At 37.4% G+C, this 24,968-nt stretch overlaps 3 protein-coding genes across 3 annotated transcripts; all 3 read right to left on the bottom strand.

The window, feature by feature from the left end:
- Window positions 1–955: 955 nt before the first annotated feature.
- On the bottom strand, window positions 956–2,277 carry LOC113763115 (transcription factor bHLH36-like). Its single transcript, XM_027306839.1, has 3 exons — window positions 1,885–2,277; window positions 1,250–1,602; window positions 956–1,007 (listed from the first exon to the last, which is right to left on the bottom strand). Exons 1-3 carry the CDS (start codon window positions 2,275–2,277, stop codon window positions 956–958), a joined length of 798 nt encoding a protein of 265 aa, XP_027162640.1.
- A 4,035-nt stretch (window positions 2,278–6,312) lies between these two features.
- LOC113763281 (transcription factor bHLH36-like) lies at window positions 6,313–8,350 on the bottom strand. Its single transcript, XM_027307046.1, has 3 exons — window positions 7,786–8,350; window positions 7,136–7,501; window positions 6,313–7,040 (listed from the first exon to the last, which is right to left on the bottom strand). The coding sequence occupies exons 1-3, from the start codon at window positions 8,119–8,121 to the stop codon at window positions 6,963–6,965; spliced, it is 780 nt and encodes a 259-aa protein (XP_027162847.1). The 5' UTR covers window positions 8,122–8,350; the 3' UTR covers window positions 6,313–6,962.
- A 10,322-nt stretch (window positions 8,351–18,672) lies between these two features.
- Window positions 18,673–21,225, bottom strand: LOC113763720 (receptor-like serine/threonine-protein kinase At4g25390). Its single transcript, XM_027307626.1, has one exon. The coding sequence runs from the start codon at window positions 20,927–20,929 to the stop codon at window positions 18,893–18,895; it is 2,037 nt and encodes a 678-aa protein (XP_027163427.1). The 5' UTR covers window positions 20,930–21,225; the 3' UTR covers window positions 18,673–18,892.
- Between the last annotated feature and the right edge of the window lie 3,743 nt (window positions 21,226–24,968).

Here is a 24,968-nt window from a genome sequence, read left to right on the forward strand (position 1 = left end):
ATACAGCTTATGCCAGTGTGGGAAAATGTCTAATCATCACCTTGGAACAAATAACAAGTATTTTTTCTAACTCATATGCAAATTATAGTTGATATACAATTTTCCGTGAAAGTCTATCTTGTTTGACAACCCTAATTTTCCATGACACTGCATCAGTAATTAAACGTAGACAAGCGGGAGGATACTTATAAATGATGGATAGTAGGATATGCAATGAACATCAAATAAGTTGAGAACAAATTTCCATTAAACTTTTCTGGCATATTCGATCTTGTTGGGAATGTCAGAAATTTGTACCATACGAAATGCTCATTCATATTCTAAACCTGTGTATTCAACTGGAACTGTGTAGATTTAAAAAAAAAAAAAAAAAAAAGGGAACTAAGTTTGTGATTAGCTTCCGTCAATTCTATTCAACTGTGATTAGAAAATTCTGTAGCCTAAACTGTGTCATTAAGTTGACATATTTGCCTTGATTAACTTGAGCACGCTGATAACGTATCATCTCCTGAACAAATCCAATGTACTTAATCTGTATTTGACATGGCAACATAACAAATTGCTGACACTTCCCATTAAGCAGAATGAATTTCTTTGTTATGTATTTATCAAGCTTCCATGATTACTGATAAATGTATAACAAAGCGTAAATGCGTGCACCGATAATTAGATCGACTCAAAATATGGAAGGGAAAGAACGGTGAAATTTATATCATCTCATCTTGCACAGCACAATCTACCAGATTTAGCGTATTAAAAGGCAAATGTTAGAAGAGGCCAAATACGGTAGAGTGTGATAAGCAAGAAGACATCATACATCATGGTCATGGCCAAAGACAGGCTTTGAATTTCAATAGAAAAGAATCTGGATTTCAAAATAACCAGTCCATGAAACTCTTTTTTTTTTTCTTTTTAATAGCGGATGTAAACTACCTAATACCGAGTTTTCATTTTACTAAATGAGAACCTTACAAAAAGCAAGCAGGAAACTTGAAATCTTCAGAAACCTCTAACTCTTGAAGCCTTGTAAATTCTGTGCTCATATAACATGAGTACCAATTCTGGTATTGCACCAGGGCTAGAAGTTAGAAGTTTTTCCTAGTCATGACTTTTTCAGTCAGCTTTTGTTGCAGAAAGATTATATCAACGTCCATATGACTGGCCTGCAAGATTATGATACAAACCATGCGAATCAAAAGGAGGCACACCAGTTATTTCTGTGGAATTCATTTCGCTAATTCATCATAACTGTACCTCAGTTTGGATTGTGTAAAGAAAATTTTCATCGACTTTTGTGCAGACACAGTTTACAACATTAAGACCCTCGTCAAGCAGCATATCCAGTACCCTTGATAGAGGAAAGCAGTTACCTGCCAAATCATTCTTCATCAGAATCTCGATACCACCACTCTCGCATTGCTTGACTGTGAACGTAGTAGACGAGGAGTTTGTTTCCTCAACACTTTTGACGTTCAGATCGCTCGATCCACCCATCAAATTTCTAAGCTTGTCCCTCTTTACCTTCAATTCCCTAATATTCTTTTCCTTGTGTGTTATATAGTTAACTGCCTGATGAACTTGATCAGACATTGAACGCTTTCCCTGAAAAAAAAAATTGTGAGCAAATCTTGATTTCTTACAGTACAACTAAACTGGCACCCAAAAAAAAAAAAAAGGAAGAAAGGAGTTATTGTTGTATTTTGTTGAACAGGAAAAAATTGAAGGAATATTTGTAAAAGACGAAAAAAAATGGGTTTAAGTACGTATGATCCTACCGAGCAAATGCCAGAAGGGAACACTAGATGAAGATGATCTTTCACTTGTGATTATGCATAAAATGTGAGAATTCACCCATTAATTGATCAGCTAGTACGGTTCAATCACCTTTATGTATTCAAGAGGAAGTAGATTCCTGAGAGAAGCATAAAGATTAGCCATTTCTTGCCTCCTTAGACGCTCAACATCCCTATGAGCTGCTCTTTTCTGCTTGCTGTCATCAGGATCATTGTTATCAGCTGGAATAGCTGATGATGGTTTTTTTCGCTGCCTTCCCCTGGGGTGGTGGTTGTTATTGTCATCGTCATCGATGCTGGTCACCTGATCGTAATGCTGCTGTTGATGGGGAGCAAGTGAGGATGCAGCCTGATTTCCCAGATCTTGATGATGGATAGTGTCGTCTAGGCAAGGATGAATGGTAGGGACTGTAAGGTCATATGGAAAAAGCTGGGAATCATCGTCTTGTTGTAAAGGAATCAAAGAGGAAGTAAAGTCATCCATGTTCAGACAACTGCTCGATTTCTTGGGTTGATATCTTCTGATGATATGATGAAGATGCCAAACTAGGGATACGTTTGTTAGGGTAATTTGGTATGATGAGATCCCTTAAATGGGCCGAGGATGCGCAGATATCTGCCATATCTTCTTAAACTAATACAGAATAGGAGTGACTAGTGACCCTTTCCCTCTCTGATAGGGGGCCATTAATAAAAAAAAAAAAGAAGCTCGCTTGGTTACTGTACGTCTGCACAACAAAATTTCACAGCTGAGTTCACACCAGCGGGTCCAACTTCTCACCTACAATCATATACACTAAACAAAAAAAAAAAAAAGCACTAATATAATAAACTTTAATTGTCTCGTGGTCTTTGGATATCTTTTCATCAAGTGACATGATCATAATTCATAAGGGAAGACTCTTGCTTCCTATTCAGTATTTTGATTGAATAAGAAGTAAGCTTGACCTAATAATGCATGGTAGAAGTACTACTACTGTTTTCCATTTTTTTTTTTTCGAGAAACGCTTTTCAGGTTTTCTTCTAAGATTACGGAGGGGGAGACTTTGGCTAATTAGGGTGTTTATTTTATTTTATTTTGCAATACTAATTGGGCAGATGCTGGATCGATGATCGATCACAATGATCTACAGATTTTAATTATACTCTGACTTTTTCGTAGTCCTGTTCCGTTTAGGAGCGGAGGACTACGGCGTAGTAAGATCACATGTTCGAATTGAAAAACGTTTTTGTTTTTAAATTATTATTTTCTGTTGTTTTTTTGTGTGATGGGTTCATAGGTCAATGACTTGTGATCATATTGCCATCCTTTTTGGAGGGAAGGACAAAATGAGTCACTTCCTGGCTCCTTAATGAGCGTCGGTATATTCAGCTACCTAAAGAAAAAGTTAAAATTCCGTCCAATTCACCCAATAGTTGAGAATCAGACCAGAGAAAAAACAAAATAATTGCAGTCAAATGATGGAGGTATAGATTCAAAGATATGGGCTTGCCTCTTTTATTATTTATTTATTTTTTTTTGTATGCAAGTGCATAAATTTAATTATCAATGGCCTCTTATTTGATTTATGATTTATTAAGTGAATAACAGAAGGGAAAGAAATATAAGTGAGAGACAAACAATGTTTGAATGTTTATCAATATCTTCTAATCATATGGTTTCCACTTTCCAGAGAACGTGTAGTCATACATGATGAATTAATGGTGAGAAATTACATTGGTATTTTCAAAATTTTAAATGGGAAAAAAATGTCATATATATATATATATATTTTACCAAAAACGAATTAAACTGCATCAGAACTACAGGATTACATAGATAAGAGAAACTTTCGATTCTTTTTAACAGAAAATAAACAAATAACTACTTACATCTCGAATTAAAAAGTGGAAAAAGAAAAGGCAAAAGTGGAACTACTATACATGAAAATACCAAATTAATTTGGCAGGAGACATAAACAGGACATCTCTCGTTTGCTTCAACCCTTCACTTATTAGTACAAAGCAATTCTGTGGGACAGCTGCAATGGAAAGCAATAACCCTCCAGATTTGGTATCGTCTCCCTTACTTGTTTAAAATTTATATACTCAAAGTACAGGTTGTTGGTGTCGTTTAACAAGAGGATCTCATCCATTTTTATAAAAAAACCCAACAGTGGGGAAGTTGGAAGTGCAAATGGCAGTGGGCATTGATACTATAATAATGCCTCCTTCAATTAGTGAACGGATTAGGCAGCTCGTTCCATATCTTCTGCCTGACAAGCAAAATCGGGAACCCATTGTTTATGCTGGTTCAGGATGATTGAGCTCATTAGGAATATGGGGGGGGGGGGGGGGGGGGGGGGGGAGGGCAGGCACGTCGGTCGTTCCAGGAGCGAAGGAAAGGATTTTGAAAGGTGACATATATATATCATTACCAGTGGCATACTTTTCTTGTCCATGATTAACGGTTTCCTGCCTCCGTCTGACTCTGCACAACGTATATTATTTTGTTCCCGGAAAAAATACAAGAGCACCATAGACCACTCTTGATACAGGGGCAAGATCTTGTGTCCATGCTTGAAATTGTCCTCATACTACTAGACGTAGATAAGTAGTAATCTCTAAAGATAGCCGCTACGCGGAGAAACAAATCAAAGCCTCTGGTGACAAATCCGTAATCACACAAAGCTTAGACATCAAGAATTGACGTCCTCAGCTCAGCAGAGATGGTCTAGGGCAAAAGAGCTAGTGTAGAATTTGTTGAGGCTGGTGAGATTACTTTTGTATACTAACTAGTAAAGCTCTCCGTGAAGCCCTTGCTTGTATCAGTTGCTTTCCAAGTTACTCGGACCGCTACCATGAGTTTCAGTGCTATATATATGTGCATTAAGCACCAAATTCTTTGAACTGATATTAGTTTCACGCAAATAAAATTAGATGGATTCTCGATATGTGTTCTTCTCTTAATAAACGTGCTTTAATTAATTTCAAGACTTAGCTCAATATGGGGATGGAACAGAGGTCGGATACTGGTATTCTTGTTGGCTTATTCACTTTGATTCTCAATTTAGAGCTTCATGTCCAAAATATAAGTGTTATGATTTACATGAACTTGAGCAGTGTAGAAACGCTGGAACTGCATTAAAAAAAAAAAGGAACTTTTATTGAAGAGTTACCAACTTATCATACAAAACCTCCAAAGCTGCCCGTACGTACCTGGAATCCACTTCCCACTTACAAAAAATGTGGCCCAAGGGTTGCTTTTGAAGATTTGCAAACCTGTAATTACTTTCCGCGGGTAGAATTCTGTCCTTAACTAGATCAATGGGAATCTATGTTGTTTGACCTGCTCGCAATTCCTGCGTTTTACTGTATATTCTAATTTCTAGCTGATAAGTTGCTACCCAAGAAGAGCTTTACGTATTCCAGAAAGTCAAGTTTTGGCAAGTATAGCAGTTGAAGGAGTCCAAATTTTCGTCACTGTAAAACAATATTATACACACAAGAAGTACCGCCTTACTTTTTTAAAACAATACTAGTACAAGGAACACAAGTACCGCCTTGGTTGGTATAAAAATCTTCTGAGTTTGCTCAGACAATAAGCACATAGAATCAGTAGTGTTCTAGAAATCAAACAAACATTAACACAACTCATTGTTGTTTATTTTGGTTCGACTCGTATCTGCTCCTAATTCTTGCTCAATTACTACAAGACTGAGGAAACCTTTTTCAAGAGTGAGGTAAAAGAAAAGTGGGAAGAGAAGACAAAAGAATAATTAAGCCTAATAAAGCACTCACAGGTTGTCCTCTTTTTGATTAGCTAGGATTGAAAAGCTAAGAACTCAAGGTTCCTGACACACAACTGTCGACAGGTGCAAACCGAAAGAAATTGTAGCCAAAACTGAAGAGATAAAATCAATTTGTTTGTTGTATTATGACATGCATATTTGAATTTACAAGCTGTATAAGAGTTGCCTTTATATGTCCCATCATTACAAATCTCTGCAGAAAAACAAAAATAAAAGAAGGTACACACTCAAGTAGCACAACCACAGGCGCATTTAATTTGAAACCCAAAAAAAAAAAAAGAGGATACATCAATTCAAGCGCGGCATAATTTACTAAGGTAGGGTCATCCAAAGTTTCCATGTACACAAACAGTTTATCTCCCTTGCTGGTGTCTTATTTCCCATGTCAGTTCCTCAACATTTTAATGGAATTGGATTATCAGATTCCCTTTGGCACCAATCTCTTCATCTTCCCTTCTTTTCTGTTTCTTTCTTATACTCAGGCTCTCGGTCATATATTGAAATCTAACTAAAAATTGAAAGAATCAAAACAAAACTGCAAAAAAAAAAAAAAAAATTTCAACCACTTGATTACAAGATAAAGATGAACTTGCTTCTATGATTTAATTTGTTTGGTCATACCAGGGAACAGGATGTTATGACAGGTGAATAAGCTACCTTATTCAGCTTTCTGATTAGTTATCACAAATTGATCAAGCTGACCTCAAACTATAGATTAGCCAGGTACATTCTTGCTATTGTGATGGTCATGAATCTTTATTGATCAAGAAATAAGCGAGTGCACAGGAATCAAACAATCCCTACTTACATCAATCCTATCACTATTACAGTGCACAAACTCAATCTTGCTGGAAACACACATGAGATAATCCGACCTCCATACTTAGCTCCCAATTGGCCTTGGTCAGTGAGACTCCCCTCTCCAACTCACAACAGTATTCCTAACTGATTCAAGGACCATAGATGGTGGTCATGAACTTACATAAACGTTGGTCATAATTCGTCAAAATGAGCTGGTCCCAATTTAGTTTCTAGGTTTTCCTTCTAGGTTTCTTCTGGGTGGGAGGGGAGAATGCGACTCAACAGTAAATCACAAACCAAAAATTTTTTTTAAAAAAGGGAAAAAAAAGATACTATATGCATAAAATATGCAAGCAATGAGAGAGGAAAAACATCTTTATAATCACTTGGTCAGTTAACGGAACGGTTCAAGCCTGCAAGGGACATCACGAAAAACTGGAATGAATAGAGAAAGTGCCAAAGCCAGTACATGCTAGGAGTTGTCATTCAAAGCCATAGTCCATAGAGTTTGTGAAATTGTCATCGAGCCCAAGCCTGAGGTTACTGCTAGTCTCTAGACAAATATTAAGATGGAGAGTTACTCAGGAGGGTTAATCGCATTCATCAGTTGGTGTTGCAGCGCCAATGTATCTATACTTTTCCGATCATCAGTAACCTGCAAGGTTCAATTTATTCAAAAAGGTAAATCATCGTTGAGAATTTGGGAGAAAAAATGATATATAAAAGCCCAAAACATGGAATTTTTGGTACCTCCGCCAGAATCTTATGGACTTTGATCTCATTAGTTGCTGTGGAAACACAGCTCACAACATCGAGCCCTTCACCAAGCAACATTTTCAGCACTCTCGAAATGGGGAAAGTTTCCTCCTTAGAACTAATGGAGATCAAAACCTCCACCCCATCGCCGCCTTGGCTCACCCTCACAATCGCACCACAATCACGCAAACACCGACTATCGGCACTTGTGCTTCGATTCCCAGAGCTAAAAGTAGAACTCAAATTACAAGGCGGGATCATGAGCCTGTCTCTCCGTGACCCCAGTTGGTTGATGTTTTTCTGCAGACATTTTATGTAATTCACGGCCTCCTGCATGTGATCAGATATCGCCCGCTTTCCCTGCAATTGATTTTTAACACCCTTAGCTCCATAATAGTTTCAAGAAGTCATCACATAATACTGTGTGTGTAAATTGGTATGAGAGTGACTGCCTTCTTTCTGCTGTACTGAGAGAGAGAAATTTGACAAAGATTGATAATGATCAATTGTACTGACACTAGATCAAAGACGCATATCCATGCAATATTCTTTATGCAAAAGCTAATGATCCAAAATCATGGGGAAAGGAGTACAAGGGCGCTCCTCTGTGGTGGGTCGGGTTCTTGATAGTATTTAGTATGTACCTTAACATAGTCAAGGGGTAGGAGGGATCGAAGGGAAGCATAGAGGTTGGCCATTTCTCGCCTTCTCTGGCGTTCGATGTCTCTATGAAGAATTCTCTTGAGCTTGTGCTGGTTACTATTAGTGGTAGTAGTATCCTCATGATCTTGTTTTTTGTTTTCTTGCTGAATTGCCGGGAGGAATCTCCGGTGGTGGTGCTTCTTTCCGGTGATATTGGTGGCTGGAGGCAGACTGGCAGTACTCTCAAGGGTGACCAGATCGTTAAGGATTTTGTCCGGTTGGCAGGGTATGCAAGGGTTTTGGTTTTCCAGCTCATTGCCTTGTTGTAAAGGATACATATCTAATCCCCGAAGATTAGCCCAATCTTGGGTTCATTCCCCGCGCGATTGATTAAACTCACTCACTCACTCCCTCTCTCTCTCTCTCCGTATAATAGTGGGCATTTGATTTGGAAAAAAGCAGACGAGATACGTTAGTTAAGCAGACGAGATCTTCAATGGCCCTCAGATGCAATAATAAGTAATCTCTGCAACTAATATCTGTCTTCGCTTCATAAACAAGGCGATGCAAGAATCCTTGAAGACTCAATTAAGCAGCGCAATCTTTATTTATTCATGAATTAGGTATAGCACCCCATTTCTCTTCTTATTTTAAGACCGATGTTCAGTCACTTGGTTATTGTACAAATATAGGACCAAGAACCCCACTAACATGTTCACACCAGGTCGTTGATAGAGGACAAATGGTATGGATATGGACCATCCTATTACATGAGCTAGGAGGGGGGCAATAGATGACTGATCGATTTACTGTAAGTAATATGTTCCTTTAATCACCTGCTGAAAACCGTCGACATCCTTGACCTAACAAGAAGGGTAAGTTTCATCCATTTAACACGTTGTAATAATTTGTGATTTTTATGTCGGAAGATAACTGTGGACTGTGGAGGCAGAAACCAGTGCCAATTCCTAGTTTTTTTTTTTATTAATCCCTCCGTCCCACTTTGATAGTCATGTTTCTTTTTTCACACAGTTTAAGAAAAAGTAGTTAACTTTGTTGGAAAAGTAAATTTAGATTGCTATTTTCCTAAAATACCCTCACATTAAATAGAGTATAACTTTATGGGAACTTGAATTGATGGTAAAAAAAAAATTAACTGTCATTAAATGGGGTAGGTTTATAGTAACAACAACTTACATTGAATAAGGGCATTTTAGAAAAATTAAAATACAACTATATTCTTCAATTAGAAAGTGGACTACAATTTGGGACAGAGGAAAAAGGAAAACAGGACTATCAAAGTGGGACGGAGGGAGTATTATTTTAGGGCCAAGTTATAGTTATAGCGTGTTTATATAAGATGTATTGGAATTAACCCATCATTTTGCATGGTTGTAGGTTGTGAATGGCTAACAAATTATATATTCCAGACAAAAGGTATTTAGTTTCTCAACTTGAGGACTAAAATTGAATTGATTATCTCCAAAACCCAACTCAAGTCGTAAAAAATATTAATATTAGTCAGTGATCATTGGATCGCCTCTTCAAGTTCTCCTCCATTTTTCTTTTTTATGAGACCAGGAAAAAAATTGAACTAACCATCTAATTTAGGATTGGGAGAGGCTAATTTAAGCTGTGCTGTTCTGAATGTACACTCAATGTTCTCAAACTCTGTCCGGACTATTTGGTCGAATCAGTTAAACCGGCGACCGAGTTATTTTTTGAATTACGTTAAGGCTCGAATAAAATAAGTGGTCTATTAGGTTTAAACCAGTTAGTTTGTCCGGTTGATCTAAAGGATCATTGAACCAGAACGGTTCTTTTGAACTGTCCGGGTCTCGCTTTCCCTTTGACTGGTGCCGTCCCTACTGCCGACATCATCTGACAAAACACAATATGCAACGTACTTGACTTTTGCTATTTAATCCTCGTAGTTTCTTTTACATTTCAAATCCACCATATAGTTTTGCAGAATACTAAATTTTGTGTCACTTTACTTTTGAAAAATTACAATTTAGCTTTAAATTGGTTAAAATTTTCAAAACTTCTTATTAAAATTCATATTTTTATCCAATAAACCATGATTAAATTAAAATATCTAGATTGTATCTTAGTTTTATATGACTTCCCAAGTTTTTTTATTTTTATGGAATCAAAAGTTCATGTTTTTATCAAAGTTATTTTTTCTTTTTCTTTATTTATTGCCTATATTTGGCGCAATTTAATTTTCTTCTTTGCTTTTAGATGCATTGAGATTGTAAAAATAGATTTATTCAATTTATATTGCATTATCATTTCAACTTTTAAGTTATTTTCATCAATATGGAACCAAAGTATTTTAGCACCATCCATTAATATTCAATTAAGTGTGAATTTAGAAAAGCCATTCTAGTGGTCCATATAATACAAAGTGATACATTATTTATGGCACATTTATAATGTTATAGATTAACAACGACTCAATAACAATTAAGTTGACAGTTGAATCAGTCATTCTTGATCCATTAAGATTTTCAATTTAATGAACGAGTTAGGTGTTGAAATCTTGTGCGTACATTGTTTTAGTTTCAATACAAAGGGTGCAAGTGAGCAACGAGCAAATGTCCAAATTTAGAATGAAGGGCGCGGAACTCCATTCATTTTCAACCTGTGCGTTGTCTTCTTGTTGATTTTTCAGCTTTCCTGGTTGGCAGATTTTTAGACATTCAAATGGAAGACGAATGACTCCAAGGCATGACTTCTGCATATGGAAAATGTCATGGTACTGTGCCTAATTGTGGACAGATCCAGTTCTACGAACCACAACAATGAATGGCATTTACATTTACTATGAGCTCGAGTCTTTTCTAATTCTTGTATTTATATTTTGCATTCTGATTTTTTTTGTCATGAGGCAACGCTTGATGCCTTCAATTCCGACATTGAAATACTAACAATAACAGTTCACTTAGCAAAGAAAATAATTACATTTGCATTGTGATTTCCAGCAGAAAAATTATTACGTTTTTTATGGACATTTTTTTTTTATCTCACATACATTTAATCGTTATAATATATTTTTCTATAAAAATTGGTAAAAATAGCAATATAAATTGACAGAAAAAGCAATATAAATTGCTTTCGTTTGGTTTGGACATCATGCCACCAAAAAAAAAAAAAAACTTGGTTTAGACTATTCTTGTCCACGTAATTAATCCTGTAATATCAACTACTACGTGATTAGTCATCCTTCTCTAAAGCCATACGACAGCTCTTGTTGCTGCCACTTGTAGCATCTGTTATCCCCTCCCTTATTACAAGAAAGTAGTTGTATTAATCACTGTCCATGCATGTTTTTATTGTCTATCGCACGAACCATACTTATATATCAATTCTCCAGTACTAGCGCTCCTATTAGCACTCCAAGGTGAATATATACATACATATATATATATATATATATATTTTAAACAGAAAAGGACATTCGGGATATTATATATGTGGGTCAGGCACCCGATATGAAATTGCCGGGCGATTTCCTCCTTTTTGAAAGCATTATAATACACTATTAAGGAAATAATCAGTGACGCAGAGAATGAGATCATCAGTGATCGGACTGCCGTCAACTTTGCATTGGAAATGATGATTGCAGTGGTAATTCCACGCAGCACAGAGTGAGATAAAGTTCTGCCTATCCTATGATAGTTTAATCTCTTTCGAATTATTTTGGACCTACCTTTCACTATGCTCTGTTTTGATCTAGAAGTTTTTTAAAAATTATAAAAAATTTTAAAAAGTATTATAAAAGGTATCCTAAAAAATAGTCTAAAATTTTTTTAATGTTTAAAAAATATCTCAAAATATATTTTAAAAACTCTACTACTCTTAAATATTTCAAAATATTTTTTAAAAATATCCTAAAATATACTCTAAAAACGCTGCTACAGTAAAATTTTTAAAAAATACCCCAAAAAATAGCTAATCCAAATGAATCCTAGATTATACAACAATTATCGTCTCTAAAAAAAAAAAAAAAGAGATAAAGTGAGTGCAGTGGTATTTCATCCATCAAAACCTTCGCGTTGGTGGGCTTTGTCATGATATCTCAAATTAAGTACTCGCTATGAAGGGGAGATTATACGGTCTCGTTTATGTAACACGTCAAACTTATAAGTTGATTTGCAGACCCTTTTGCCAAAAATTTGTAAACGAAAAAATTTTACTCCTCTGTTCCATTTTAATAGTTCTAATTTTTTTTAATTTAATTTAAGAAAAAGTAATTAACTTTATTAGAAAAACAAATTTAGATTGTTATTTTCCTAAAATACCCTTACATTAAATAAAGTTGGCTTTTCATATATCAATATGTTTTGAAAAATCTAAATACATTAAATGGGTTAGGTTATATTCAATACTAACAATCTCTATTAAATAAGATAGTTTATAGCAATAACAACTTACATTAAATAAGGGTATTTTAGAGAAATTAAAAGCCAACTACATTTTTTAATTAGAAAGTTGACTACAATTTGGAACAGACGAAAAAGAAAAACAAAACTATCAAAGTGGGATGGAGGGAGTATAAAAAGCAAATATTCGTAATACTTCTCCATAGTTTCCTCTTCTTTTTTTTTTTTTGTTTTTTTGAAGAGCTCAATAGTTTCCTCAAGTTTCTCTCTGATAGGGTTGCCTATACCCCGTACCTATATATACAGTTTAGAACAATAAAAGTAGGCTTTACTATAATTAAAGAGAGAGAGAGAGAGATCGCCTGGCATTGCATAAAGATGAAAGAAAGTAATGGGCCTCATTGTATGTTTCCCAGCTGCCTCTTTATTGGATGCATGAATTGAAGAAATCGGGGCATGATTGAGGCCCCGGGAGACAGTGAATACAATAATCCGCCTGTATCTGTCATACATGCAGACTAGTGACGGGTTGGTTTTCTTCTTCATGAATTATTGGAAACAGATGTTACTACGCTGTCTGTCTATAATTACCGCACCAGTTGTGCAATTTTTTTCCCAACCTTCTGTGTTTGGAGGGAAGTCTAAATAGAGTTGTATGATGAGTAGGAAACAAATCATTAGACCAGATAAGTGTATTATTACACTTTTTGAATTTTTTAAGAATAAGAAGTACTATACTTCTTATATAATACACTACGCAATCTCCAATTTAGTGTATCGAGAGAGTTTTATAGCAATTCAAAATATTGATATTACAATTTGGTTTCTTGCCCATGCACACCATTCAATGATTCATATATCATGCTTGGTCAGCATTATATATATATATATATATACATATATTATCATATGGCAACAAGTTGTGAAGGTAACCTACGTGCTTGTGTGGTAACCTACGGTCCGTTGTGAAGGGACTGTTGGACCCTTGGGAAGGGACCGTTGGAGTCACAAAAGTTTTGGCAATAGGAAGACGACACGTCATCGGGTGCTGCTGACAAATCTTATCAACTCTCTTTGTGAGAAATGGCTCCTAGTACTATTATGGACTTTTTTTAAATAATTAAGCGAGATAACAAATTGATTTTGTATGTAGTTCAACTTCAACCAAAACCACCGCGAACGAAACCGAAAGCGTTGAAGGAAGCTGGTTCCAGGCTGTCCCTTTCTGGAAAGGAGGGAATAATTAGAGGAGAGAGAGAGAGAGAGGCATATATAGCATTCCAATTTCGATTGATTACTATGGCTTTTAAGTGCGTTTGGTCCAATGGCAGATTCTAAGAGAAATCTTTGAAAATCCCAAAAAGGTTGCCTTCGAGAAAGCTGTTGGGCAGCATTCAGCTATTTAGCGGCAGAGAGAGAGAGAGAGAGAGAGAGAGAGAGAGAGAGAGAGAGAGAGAGAGAGAGAGAGAGAGAGAGAGAGAGAGAAGAGACCGAATTCTTCTCTTCTTTTTTTTTTGGTTAAACTTTGAACAGGGTCCTCATGGACCATGGTGTTGTCCATCACAGTAGGGTTATAAGCAAGGTCAATGGGAACGACTAGCAGTCACTAGACCAGGAAGAAAACATGCATATGACTAGTGTTAGGTTCTAACCAATTAATTCGTTTAAGTTGAATGCACTGATCTAATGATCAGGAAGGAAGTGCCATTTAAAACTCTTTTGTGCGTTAGATCAAGGATTTAAACCCTGTCTAATGCATTACAAGGGAGCATAATTCTCCTTTGCTCTTAAAAAATTCAAAGCATGCAATAGTGTTTTTATCCGATCTGGTGATTCATTCTCGAACTCCTGTACAAATAATTTTAGGTTCCCCTATCTATAATGTAGGTTAATATAAGAGTAGAATAGATGCTGTCATTGCGGGGAAAAAAATCATTTAGGTTGAATGCGAGGCAAATGCACGCTAAAGAAATATATACAGGAGCAGTAACATTAATTATTGTGTAGGAATTAGGATTTCAGATGCTGATCTATTTTGTAAGATTTTTTTTTTTTAAGAAAAAGAAGAAGTAGGTATTTTTTAGGGAGCACACTTTGAATCAGGTAAACGTCTAATAGATAGAAGGATTATCTAACTAAAATTTCAACGCCAAGGACAGTTATGTGATGAGTCGAACGAAATAAGGAGTGCGAAATACTTGAAGTTCTCAATGGTTAAAAATCTGAAGATTTTACGTTTTAGATTAAAGTGTTTCAGAAGCCACAAATAATACTAGTAATTAGGCAACCGGCAGCAGCTTCATTCAGTAATCTTATTGTCAAAAAATTATGACCGTCGCAGCTATTGTTTAGTAATTGTATTCCGTCGGCAGCCGCAGCAATGGCCGACTGCCGCACCACAAACAGTAGCGTTATTCCGTATTTCCCCCCCCACATCCACATGCATATTTTGTTGACCCCTTATATTATTCTTGTCTTTTTCATGAAAACTAGTACCACTGCGTTACGTTCCACAAATATGATTCCACCACCTGCCGTCGTTGAGCTTTTCTCCTCCTAACTGTGAAGATTTTCGTCTCCAGCGAGATTTGAACATCATCATCATCTTGAAAAAGTAATTGTGAAAGTGCAGAAACCAACGATGCACTGCTGACTGATTGGGACGCCAACAAAACAACAATGAGTAATTAACCAACGCAACGTGGAGAAAACTACACCGCAGATGGGCTTCCATGGTTCGTTCTATCTATCCCTTTCATCACGAAGATTGCAGCCACTACTTTACTACACCATTTGCACCACGTGGAGATGGAAAAGCACACAATTATTAAGGTCAATCGCCATTCTCCTACTATTTGGGCATGCTGTTTATCTCCCCGGCAAAGCTTGCGAATTACCCCGAGTCTGGTCCCCTTGGAAGTGGAGCATGCCACCGGACGCCAAAGCAGACTCTTTCCAACAAATAGTTAAGAAAATCGCTACTAAGGGGTACCCACTAAGTAACTACATCCAGGCAATTGCTGATTGGACAGGCACTCAATAGACCTTATACACTCTCACTCGACTACTTCCTAGACCGATGTGAGAGAAAGAAAGGGGGAGGGAAAACACTCGACAAACTAGCGGCCAGCTATTACCACCTCGCCATGACTCTTGCTTCTTTTCAACAAATAGTTAAGAAATCGCTAATAAGGGAGACCCACTAAGTAACCACATCCAGGCACTTGCTGACTGGACAGACACTCAATGGAGCTTGTACACTCTCACTCGACTACTTCCTAGACCGATGTGGGAGAAAGGGGAAGGGGAGAAACGCCAAAGCAGACTCACTCTTCAGACCATCTTCCTACTCCTATAGTAGTACCTGTGTGCGCGCATGTACACAATTTTTATACAAGTTAATTTTATACACGCTAGCTAACAGAGTATATATTTAAGTTCGATTCAGATTACTTGTTGTCATAAAGTCAATGATAATATATAGACCGTAAATCTTTTTGATCATTTCAATATATAATATCTTAAATATATAAAAGGGGGAAGGGGGAATAGCTACAGTGCAGCCTTCGGCCGGTTTCGATGGTAATTCTGATGACTTCGTGGGGTGTCTTGGTCTTTCCATTAACAAAATCCTCTCAATCACACAACAAAATCCATCACCCCCAACACAGGCTAAGCGCAGGGCCCAAAAACTAGTCTTATATAAAACGTGGGGACTGAATTAAACAAAAAAGAAATGTGGTCTTCCCAGCTGCTGATTGGCCAAGAAGGTTGCTCCACGACACTCGGGGCCATTCACCGCTATTGCCGGCGTTCTTAACATGCTGGTTTTGGTTCCTCACCAGTCTGTAGGCCTTATCTTTGTTCTTAACCAAGACATAGCGAGATATTGTCGCCTGCCTCATTTTTCTGAAACCCCAACTGTTGTTTTCACAATCCAATTACCTCCTCATTGCAACTCGATACACCTAGGAATCAGATGAGCACTCTCATAGTGAACAAGGTTTTTGAATCCAAACTGAGTTTTGTCATCCTCTTCTGGACTACAAAGCGATTTAACTCACTTTTTACGTGGGCAAGGAATTTGGAAAATGGTCTAAGTTCAAAACAAAAACACTTGGCGTCAATCCGCCAGATCAGATTCAGAGCAATATGCATCCCCAGTTATCCAATAATATGTAACCGATAACAAGCCGCAAGATCTTTTCCTATGGATTCATAAAGACAGAGTATCTGTACAAGCAATAAAAATGCAGAAGAGGAGATCCTTTACAAGCCAATTCAATGTCAGCTTGTTTAAACCGGGCTGAAATCATGAGAACATTCTTACATGTAAGTTTCATTCTCCAACCGGGCTGAGATGAACAAAGATCCATCAATCAGAAATCAATTTGGTAACGAGCATTTCGCATCCCTGTGAATCAATATGAACTGCCACAATTTTTTCCCTGCCCATAATATAAAGCAAATCATTCTATACACACCTGGATAGCCAAAGTTAAGGATGTAGTTGGTGCAAAATTTTGAAAGAAATTATATTTAGCAGCATATGAACTCAGTAAATATACCGAGTCCAGTTGAACAACTGATAGCTGATCAAGATAATAAACAAGACTGAGCTAGAAGCCACATGATCAAGCACAGATACCGTATGCCTGGACTCCAGCAAACTTCTTACCACGGACATATAATGTCTGTTATTTCAAACAAATCATAGGCTTATATGCAATAAAACAAGGGCAAGTGAATAACAAACATAGTGCTGCTATTGTTTTCCGGATACAGTAAAGCAGATTTTTGAGAAGTGATTCTTCCCAACTTAATAGATTTTCTTAATTAAGTAAAGCTACTGCCCCCTCCTCCCCCCACCCCAAAAAGGAAAACCCAAAAAAGACCCTCTTTTCTCCAAATGATTGTCATCCTGATTGCAGATAGCTTTTGCAGTTGCTTCCTCCCAGTTCATTCCTAAAATCTGACAGGTTTGACCCCACTTTAAATTGCTTTTACGCTGAAAGTTCACGTTTTTTAAAATAACAGTCAAGAAGTTTCAGGTAAAAACCATTCAAAACATTCAAATCGATTGATGAACTTCATCAACCAACAAAATATTCTTGGAAAGACAAAGTTCTCCTTCACGTCAGTCATGTTCTAGCAGCCTGACATGTACACAATTGACACAGTATAACCATGGGAGACTGCAAAAAATTCAAAATGGAAGTACAGAATGGTATCGTTTAAATTTTAGAATTTGAAAAAAAGAAGAAGAAGAAGAAAAGAAAGACATGGAGAGAAGATATACACGGTTTGGTTTTTCATTTTATTGTAGCTGCAGAGCATTTGACCTATGGTAACCTTCCCTTGATAAATACGAGATCAACCGGATATGTACAAATGATAACAACAACAATAAGAAGCACAAGAATTTAGGTATCATGTTAAATTTATTATGCTACCCTAAGGGATAGTGCTAGGTTGAGAGGCAAGGACCATATATCTAGAGGTTGTCACTTGCAGACAGCAAAAATGAGATCTTAACTCAATATTGGATAACAACAACAATAAGAAGCACAAGAATTTAGGTATCATGTTAAATTTATTATGCTACCCTAAGGGATAGTGCTAGGTTGAGAGGCAAGGACCATATATCTAGAGGTAGTCACTTGCAGACAGCAAAAATGAGATCTTAACTCAATATTGGATAACAACAACAATAAGAAGCACAAGAATTTAGGTATCATGTTAAATTTATTATGCTACCCTAAGGGATAATGCTAGGTTGAGAGGCAAGGACCATATATCTAGAGGTTGTCACTTGCAGACAGCAAAAATGAGATCTTAACTCAATATTGGTTACTGTCAGGTCATGCAGAAACAGATGGTAATTCCAAAAATGGATATCACAAGAAAGATTACTGAATTTAGAATACATCTAATGCAACATGAAGAATTGATGAGGTAATACAGAAGTACCTTACATTCAAAACTGAAGGCGCGCCTGCAACTGGATGCTGTTTGTACACAACGAATATCCTGAAGACAAAAATTTACTGTACCTGAGTCAGCAGCCAATGATGACGAATTAAGATATTCTCCCCCATCTTAGAAAAAGGATTATCTGCAGAACCTATCCAGATTTCTTCACTGCTCTGTCTGTTATGTAACACCATTCGAGCTTTCAAGTATGATTATCGTGAGCACCATATTAAAGCACTCAGAAGCTCTGAAGAGCCTCTCTAACAGTTATATATGAGGATGCTGATGATTAATCCAGGCAAAACCCAAGCAATACACATGAAGGAAAAACGTGCAGCCCAAAGACCTTATGCAATAGTGTAAAAGCATGTCATTTGGGTTGTGCTCGCATTACTGCATCAGACTGGAATTTTCAAATCATTTTACCCCCCTGAAATGGAGGGTTTGACATGAATTGTTTCTCATGAAAGATGGAGAAACTCAACCTGCATCCCTGTTGTTATTAATTAGCATTGTGCAACAAACACCTGGCGATCCTGAACATGATATGTTAAGTTGAAATGAGTCAATGCCTCTCAATGAAAAACAAATTTAGAAGCTATAAATGTATTGTACAAGATTGTTAGATCAAGAAGAAATCTTCTCATCGGGTGAATTCCCATCTTTTTCCCTCACATATTACATGAGCAGGAACAATTTCCCAGAAAAGAATATGGCTTTCGCCAAAATTTGCTATCAAACACAGAACTCATTGGTCCCTTTTGCGGGACTTATAAGGAAACCGGGAGGGAGGTGAAGGCGAAAATTCTATTGGAAGTTTTGGGGATTCCAAGTCTCCTGAGAGCACTCCAACCACCTCTTTCATTGAAGGCCGGCGAGCAGGAGACTTTTGCAGGCAGAGCAGGGCTACAGTGATGCACAGTAGAGCTTGTTCTTTATCCAAAGAATGTACGGATTGATCCACCAGATCAATAAGTTTTCCTGCACGTGCAAGATGACGTGCCCAGGATAAGAGATTTGCTCGTTGGAACTCTGACATTGGCGATCCGCTCACTTGAAGCGGTCTACGCCCAGCAATAAGAACCAGTAAGAGAACCCCAAAACTATAGACATCGCACTTCTCAGACAAGTCACCACCAACACCATACTCTGGTGCAATGTAACAAACAGTTCCTCTCATACTAGGTGTGCTGCTAATACCACCGCTCTTAGGAATCTCCCCACTAGCAGAGTCATAACTATTCCTTCGAGCCCTCCAGAGGTCCCCGCTAAGTCCATCCAACCACCAATCCATACTACTCTTACTACTCCTCCGACTCCGACTCCTTTTCTTCTTTTTATCAGAATACATATCGTCATCCCTAGGCCACCAATTCTCACTGTAACAGTCATCACTCACCGAACCTTGCTCTAACTTTTTCTTCTTCTTCTTCTTCCGCTCAAGCTCTTCACAGTACTCCTCCTTCCACCATTCCCTTGCTGGCCTCCTCTTATCCTTCTTCACGTTCTTGTCATCATCCAACGACACCCACCAATCTAACCGCCTCCGGTTTTTCTTCTTCTTCTGTTTTTCACTTTTCCCAACTGCTACAGAAGTTGATGAAGTCCCAATCCATTCACTCTTCGGCCTCTCTTTCTTAATCTCATTTCCAATCCATTCCATCACATAATCCTTCACCACCCCCGATTCAACGTCTCCATTATCTTGCTTCCACCACCAATCTTTCCCAGAAAAACTCTTCTTCTTCTTTTTCGCAATCTTACCCCCACCACTGCCCAATTCTCCCCCACTCTGGACACCAGTCCTATCAAAATTAGCCGCTAAAACACTATTCTCGTCCAAACCTTCCAGTGGAGTTGCCATTGCAGCCGCTGTTCTCGGCGAGACCACCATAGTTGTCTCCGGGGACAATTCCGCAGTCAGCACCGTCTCCGGCGAAGCCTCCACCGCAACAAAACAACTCTCTGGGGACTGTTCCACACCCCCATCACACCCATCACAAACACTAGCCGTTATCACACTCTCCGTCTCCTCAGCTACTGATCCATTATCCTCCACCGAATTTCCCTCTTTTTTCACCTCAATCTCAACCTGACCCTCATCTGATTTTAACCTTGCTAACCCAAAATCGCCAATTTTAGCATCAAAATTAGCATCCAATAGGACATTACTAGGCTTAATATCACCGTGAACTATAGGAGGATCACAGAAATGATGCAAGTATTCGAGCCCTTTAGCTATATCTAAAGCAATTGAAAATCTTTTGTTCCAATCTTTTAATTCAGCACACTTACGATGCAATAGACAATCCTGCAAGCTTCCACTAGCCATGAGCTCATAAACGAGCAGCATACGGCGTCGTCTCGGATCAGAAGAAAAACCCAAAACAGAGACGATGTATTTGGCGTCGATTCTCCCGGCTAAAAACAGCTCGTTCTGAAACTCGCGCTCGCCCTGTAGGGACCCGGAATCCATGAGCTTAACGGCTACTTGGATGCCAGGCTTAAGGGTGCCCCGGTAGACGGAGCCGAAGCCACCTTGACCGAGGCGAAGGGAGGGGGAGAAAGCGGAGGTGGCCCGGCGGAGGGAGGAGTAGGAGAAGCGGTGGGGAGGCTTGGAATCGGTGTCTGAAGATGGGACGGTGCGTTTGCGGGAGACTTTGCGGAAACAAAAAGTGCAGAGAATGAGGAGAGAGAAAGCGGCGGCGACGGAGCCGGCAAGAGGGGGTTCCAGGTGGTGGAGTGGCGGCGGCTGTGGCGTCGGTGGAAGTTCACGAGAAGGCATGATGGATGATGAAAAGTGATCGGAGTGAAAAATTGATGGGAATATACTTTTCGTAGATGTAATTAGTCACCTAAAACAACTAACTAGCAAGATTTATTAGGATCGGGATCAAGTTATTTAGTGTTAGAGAGGAGGACGAATTACTTTACAATAAGTGCCTCTTACGAACTTGAACTGCCGGTACTACTACTGGTGTGGTGGCTGGATCACTTCATAGACTTTTACAGCAGAAATTGACTCGGTTGACAACTTGGAAGTTGGAAAGTTGGAATTTGGAAAGAGAGAGAGAGAATGCGTTGGGGTGGCTGCCCGCTTTACACCCACTATAGCGTTTACATGTCCATTAAGGGGAATTTAAATTTAAAATCTGTATTTATATTTTACAAGTACATCCTTCCTTTCATTTTATTCATATCAAGTTTATAACTGTGGTGCCTTCTTTTTTTCAAGTTATATTTACAATTATATGAAAATTGTATTAGATTAAAATCATCATGGGAGCGTGATTAATAAAAATAAGAGTATAAATAATATTTTTAAAATATATTTTGGATGTTTAAAATTGCATTAATTTTAATCATTTAAATTTTGAAATTTCTGCCATCACTATAGAATTTTACCATGTTTATAAGATGCCTTATTTCGAGAGACAAAAAGAAAAAAAAAAATCTTATAAGACGACTTGGTAATGTCATATTAGTACTACCATCATATTAGCGGCCAACCAGTCATTAACATTTTATAGAATACGGCGCGGCAAAGTTGTAAATACTTTTATTTCTTTTTTTTTTTTTTGAAATGATAAGTGATTTTATAGATTATCAAAACTATATATTTGCGAGCAAAGGCTCGAGTGATCTATACACGCAGTGTGCTTTGACACTGAGGAATCCAAAGTTCCTCATCTTCGATTATGCCTATGGCATATGAGCTAATTCTAATACTAGCATGATTATATATTCCTTTCTTACTAAGTAAAAGGAGCACGTTTGAAACAACAAAATTAATTGATAAATGTCCTCCACCAAGGTTGCCCGTAAATACTCCTATTCCAATAGACTCGATTTGTGGTTGAAAATTTTCTTAATAGAAATTGGTAGCCCCAAAAGGGGAAAAATGCATTACCCGATTTGTAGTTACAGATAGACTAGGAGGTGGTCTCCGCGCTACGCGCGGTGGATCAATGCAATTATGCCCTAACTTGTATTGGTTATTGAGAGTTGGTGTGATGTTAGAGTAAGAAGAAGCATGTAAACTATATAGGCTATTAAGTTTAGATTAAGATAAATATGGAATGATTAAGATGAGAGTTGGGTGTGGAAGTGAAATAGGCTGAAATCATACAATGAAAATTGAAAGTAAGAAAGGGACAAATGTAGGAGAGTGGTATACCCCCCTCAACAACCGCAAATAACACACACACCCAGCCCATAAGCGAAACTCACAGCCCAACCCAAAAGGCATGCTAACTTTCAGGCCACACTGAGAAACTTATGAGCTACGCACACACACCACTCACAATCGATGGACTGGGTGTGTGTGTTATTTGCGGTTGTTGAGGTGGATATGGAAAATTAAGGAGAGTGGTATACATGATAGCTGAAAATGGTAGAATGGTCCAAGCATTAAAAGTTATAAATGGAAAAGCAGTAGAAATGGCTTGTCAGTTGTTGATGTTGATTCCGTTTATATCTAAAGCTTGATCCATAAAGTAGAAAGTGATGATTTCATAAATTGCATATGAAATGGTGGATAATGGTAAAATATATTGTGAAAATTTTGTTGGTTTAGAAACGCATGCTACCATATTTCAATGTAAAATTTTTTGGTAAAATAAAAGATAGCTATATATGAAGTCGGTGAACTAGTGCTAAGATGGATAACAAGGTAAATGTTCGTTAAAAGGAAATTGTTAGTGGATGTAAAGTTCAATTTGTAATTGATTTTTACCATTTTTTAGTATTTTTATTTATCAAACCATGTTTATTGATTAACCACAGAGAATAAAGGAAATTCATTAGTATTAATAAATAAGGATAACATAGTTTATGAATAATGTTACAGATACAAAAAGTTAATGAGTAACTGTAATAATAAATTGGCTAATTATAATAATGCACATGAAATACAGGGTACCAAGGGAAAATTATAAGGATTCCCCAGTTGTACCTTAAAAGACTACTCTGAACACAAAATGGAGTAGGTAAGTTGCGGAATTTTGAAATAAATCTCTGTCCATCAATTTCAAGCATAATGCCAAAAATGAGCACTTCAGACTGAAGGACATGAAGCATGAGAGAAGACCTATGGGACTCTTATAAAACTCAATTACAGAAGTTCTTACCCCATTGCACCTACACACGCTTCTCCACTTCTCAAATTCTGCTTAGATCAATGCAAGTCTTCTAACGTTTCGGAAAAAAAAAAGAAAGTAGGTAATACTAAAAAATAGCAAAACATCATCTTTATCTCTCATATAGTTGAAGTACTCTTTATAACAAGATTGAAGTATAAGATGCTACTGTGTGGCAAAAGCAAAAGATAAACATGCTAATTGCAATGCAATGCAATGCAAAAAAAAGCTTAAAAATGAGGCAAATTGTACTTACAACTTCAAGCATCTTGAGTTTTTGCAATTACATTGCTTCTTCTTCTTTGGAGTAGCATCTCTCAGCCCAATGCTACGCTGGTCTGGCAAATTGAATTTCGATCAATTTCGAAGCTTTTTCTCAATTAAAACTCCAAATTCACCAAAATTCAGTAATCATTTTGCAAACATGTTAGAAATAAGCGAGCACTTAGCTTTTCACATCACAAAAACTCCAAAAGGAATGACATAATTTTGAATATAACAGAAAAGAGCGCCAAATATTAATTAAAAAGCTTGTCAATTTCAAAAATTGAGAATCAAACTTACTTTACTTCCTGCGAAGTCGGCTGACGAACGATATCAATAAGAACTCTGGAACAATTCTCGGACAAACTCATATCCTTTTCCAGGAGTTTAAGAAGAAACAAAAACTGCCAAAACAAAAAGTAAAAAGAGGGAAAAAAGAACGAACATGTAACCTACAGCAAAAAAAAAACAGGTTGCAGAGTATATAATAGAAGATGGCGAAGAAACAAAAAACTGGTAGAGCAAAAAGCTATAAAAAAAAAAAGAGAGAGAGAATGATCAGCTAACCTGAAACAATACAAGCTGCTGATATGTAAGAGAATATGACAAAGAAAGAAAGTTCCTTACAGCAACCACAGACGAAGAAAGTTGCATGCAAAATGTAAATGGGAAACGGGGGAAAAAGTTAGAACACAAGAATAAAGACTCAAAGAAGACAGGAAATTTAAAATAGGCTTACCTTAATGCAACGGCAAAATACAAAACACCCATAAACAAAGTAAAGCTGAGTTAGTCCACGAATGACCGACCAAAAAACAGCATTATAGATGAGATAGTTCAGTAAAAGAAAAAGCTCACCTGACCAATCTGTATCAAGAAGAGCAAAAACTTTTTGGAACTCAAAATCTGAGCAATGCTAGGACACTATCGGGAGATAGTATCAAAAGTGACGCAAGTTCTGTAGTACTTGAACGTCCTGATGGTTTTGGAGCTGCACAAATTGATCTTTTGCTCACAAGCTCGGGACACGATGTATCAATTGTTCTTCCAACTGAAGAACAGAATAAGATGGAATAAACAGCATTATAGATGAGATAGTTCAGTGAAAGAAAAAGCTCACCTGACCGATCTGTATCAAGAAGGGCAAAACCAAGAAGAGGCTTCGAAGGAACAGAGCAATAAAAGAGAAAATAAGAACTGAGCAAAGCAACTGCCAAAGACAATCATGTAAGAAAATAAGAACTGAGCAAAGCAACTGCCAAAGACAATCATGTAAGAGAGAAGATAGGATGTCGTGCTATAAACAATGACACAAAAAAGGAATGCAAAGAGTAAACACATCACTAACCGTTAGCATAAGCAGAAAATCCGGGCAACAATGCATGGCTTTACCGGCAGCGATGGGTTGGACAGAGCAAAGAA

Source organism: Coffea eugenioides, chromosome 2 (genome assembly GCF_003713205.1).
Source record: "Coffea eugenioides isolate CCC68of chromosome 2, Ceug_1.0, whole genome shotgun sequence".
NCBI classification, from domain to species: domain Eukaryota; kingdom Viridiplantae; phylum Streptophyta; class Magnoliopsida; order Gentianales; family Rubiaceae; genus Coffea; species Coffea eugenioides.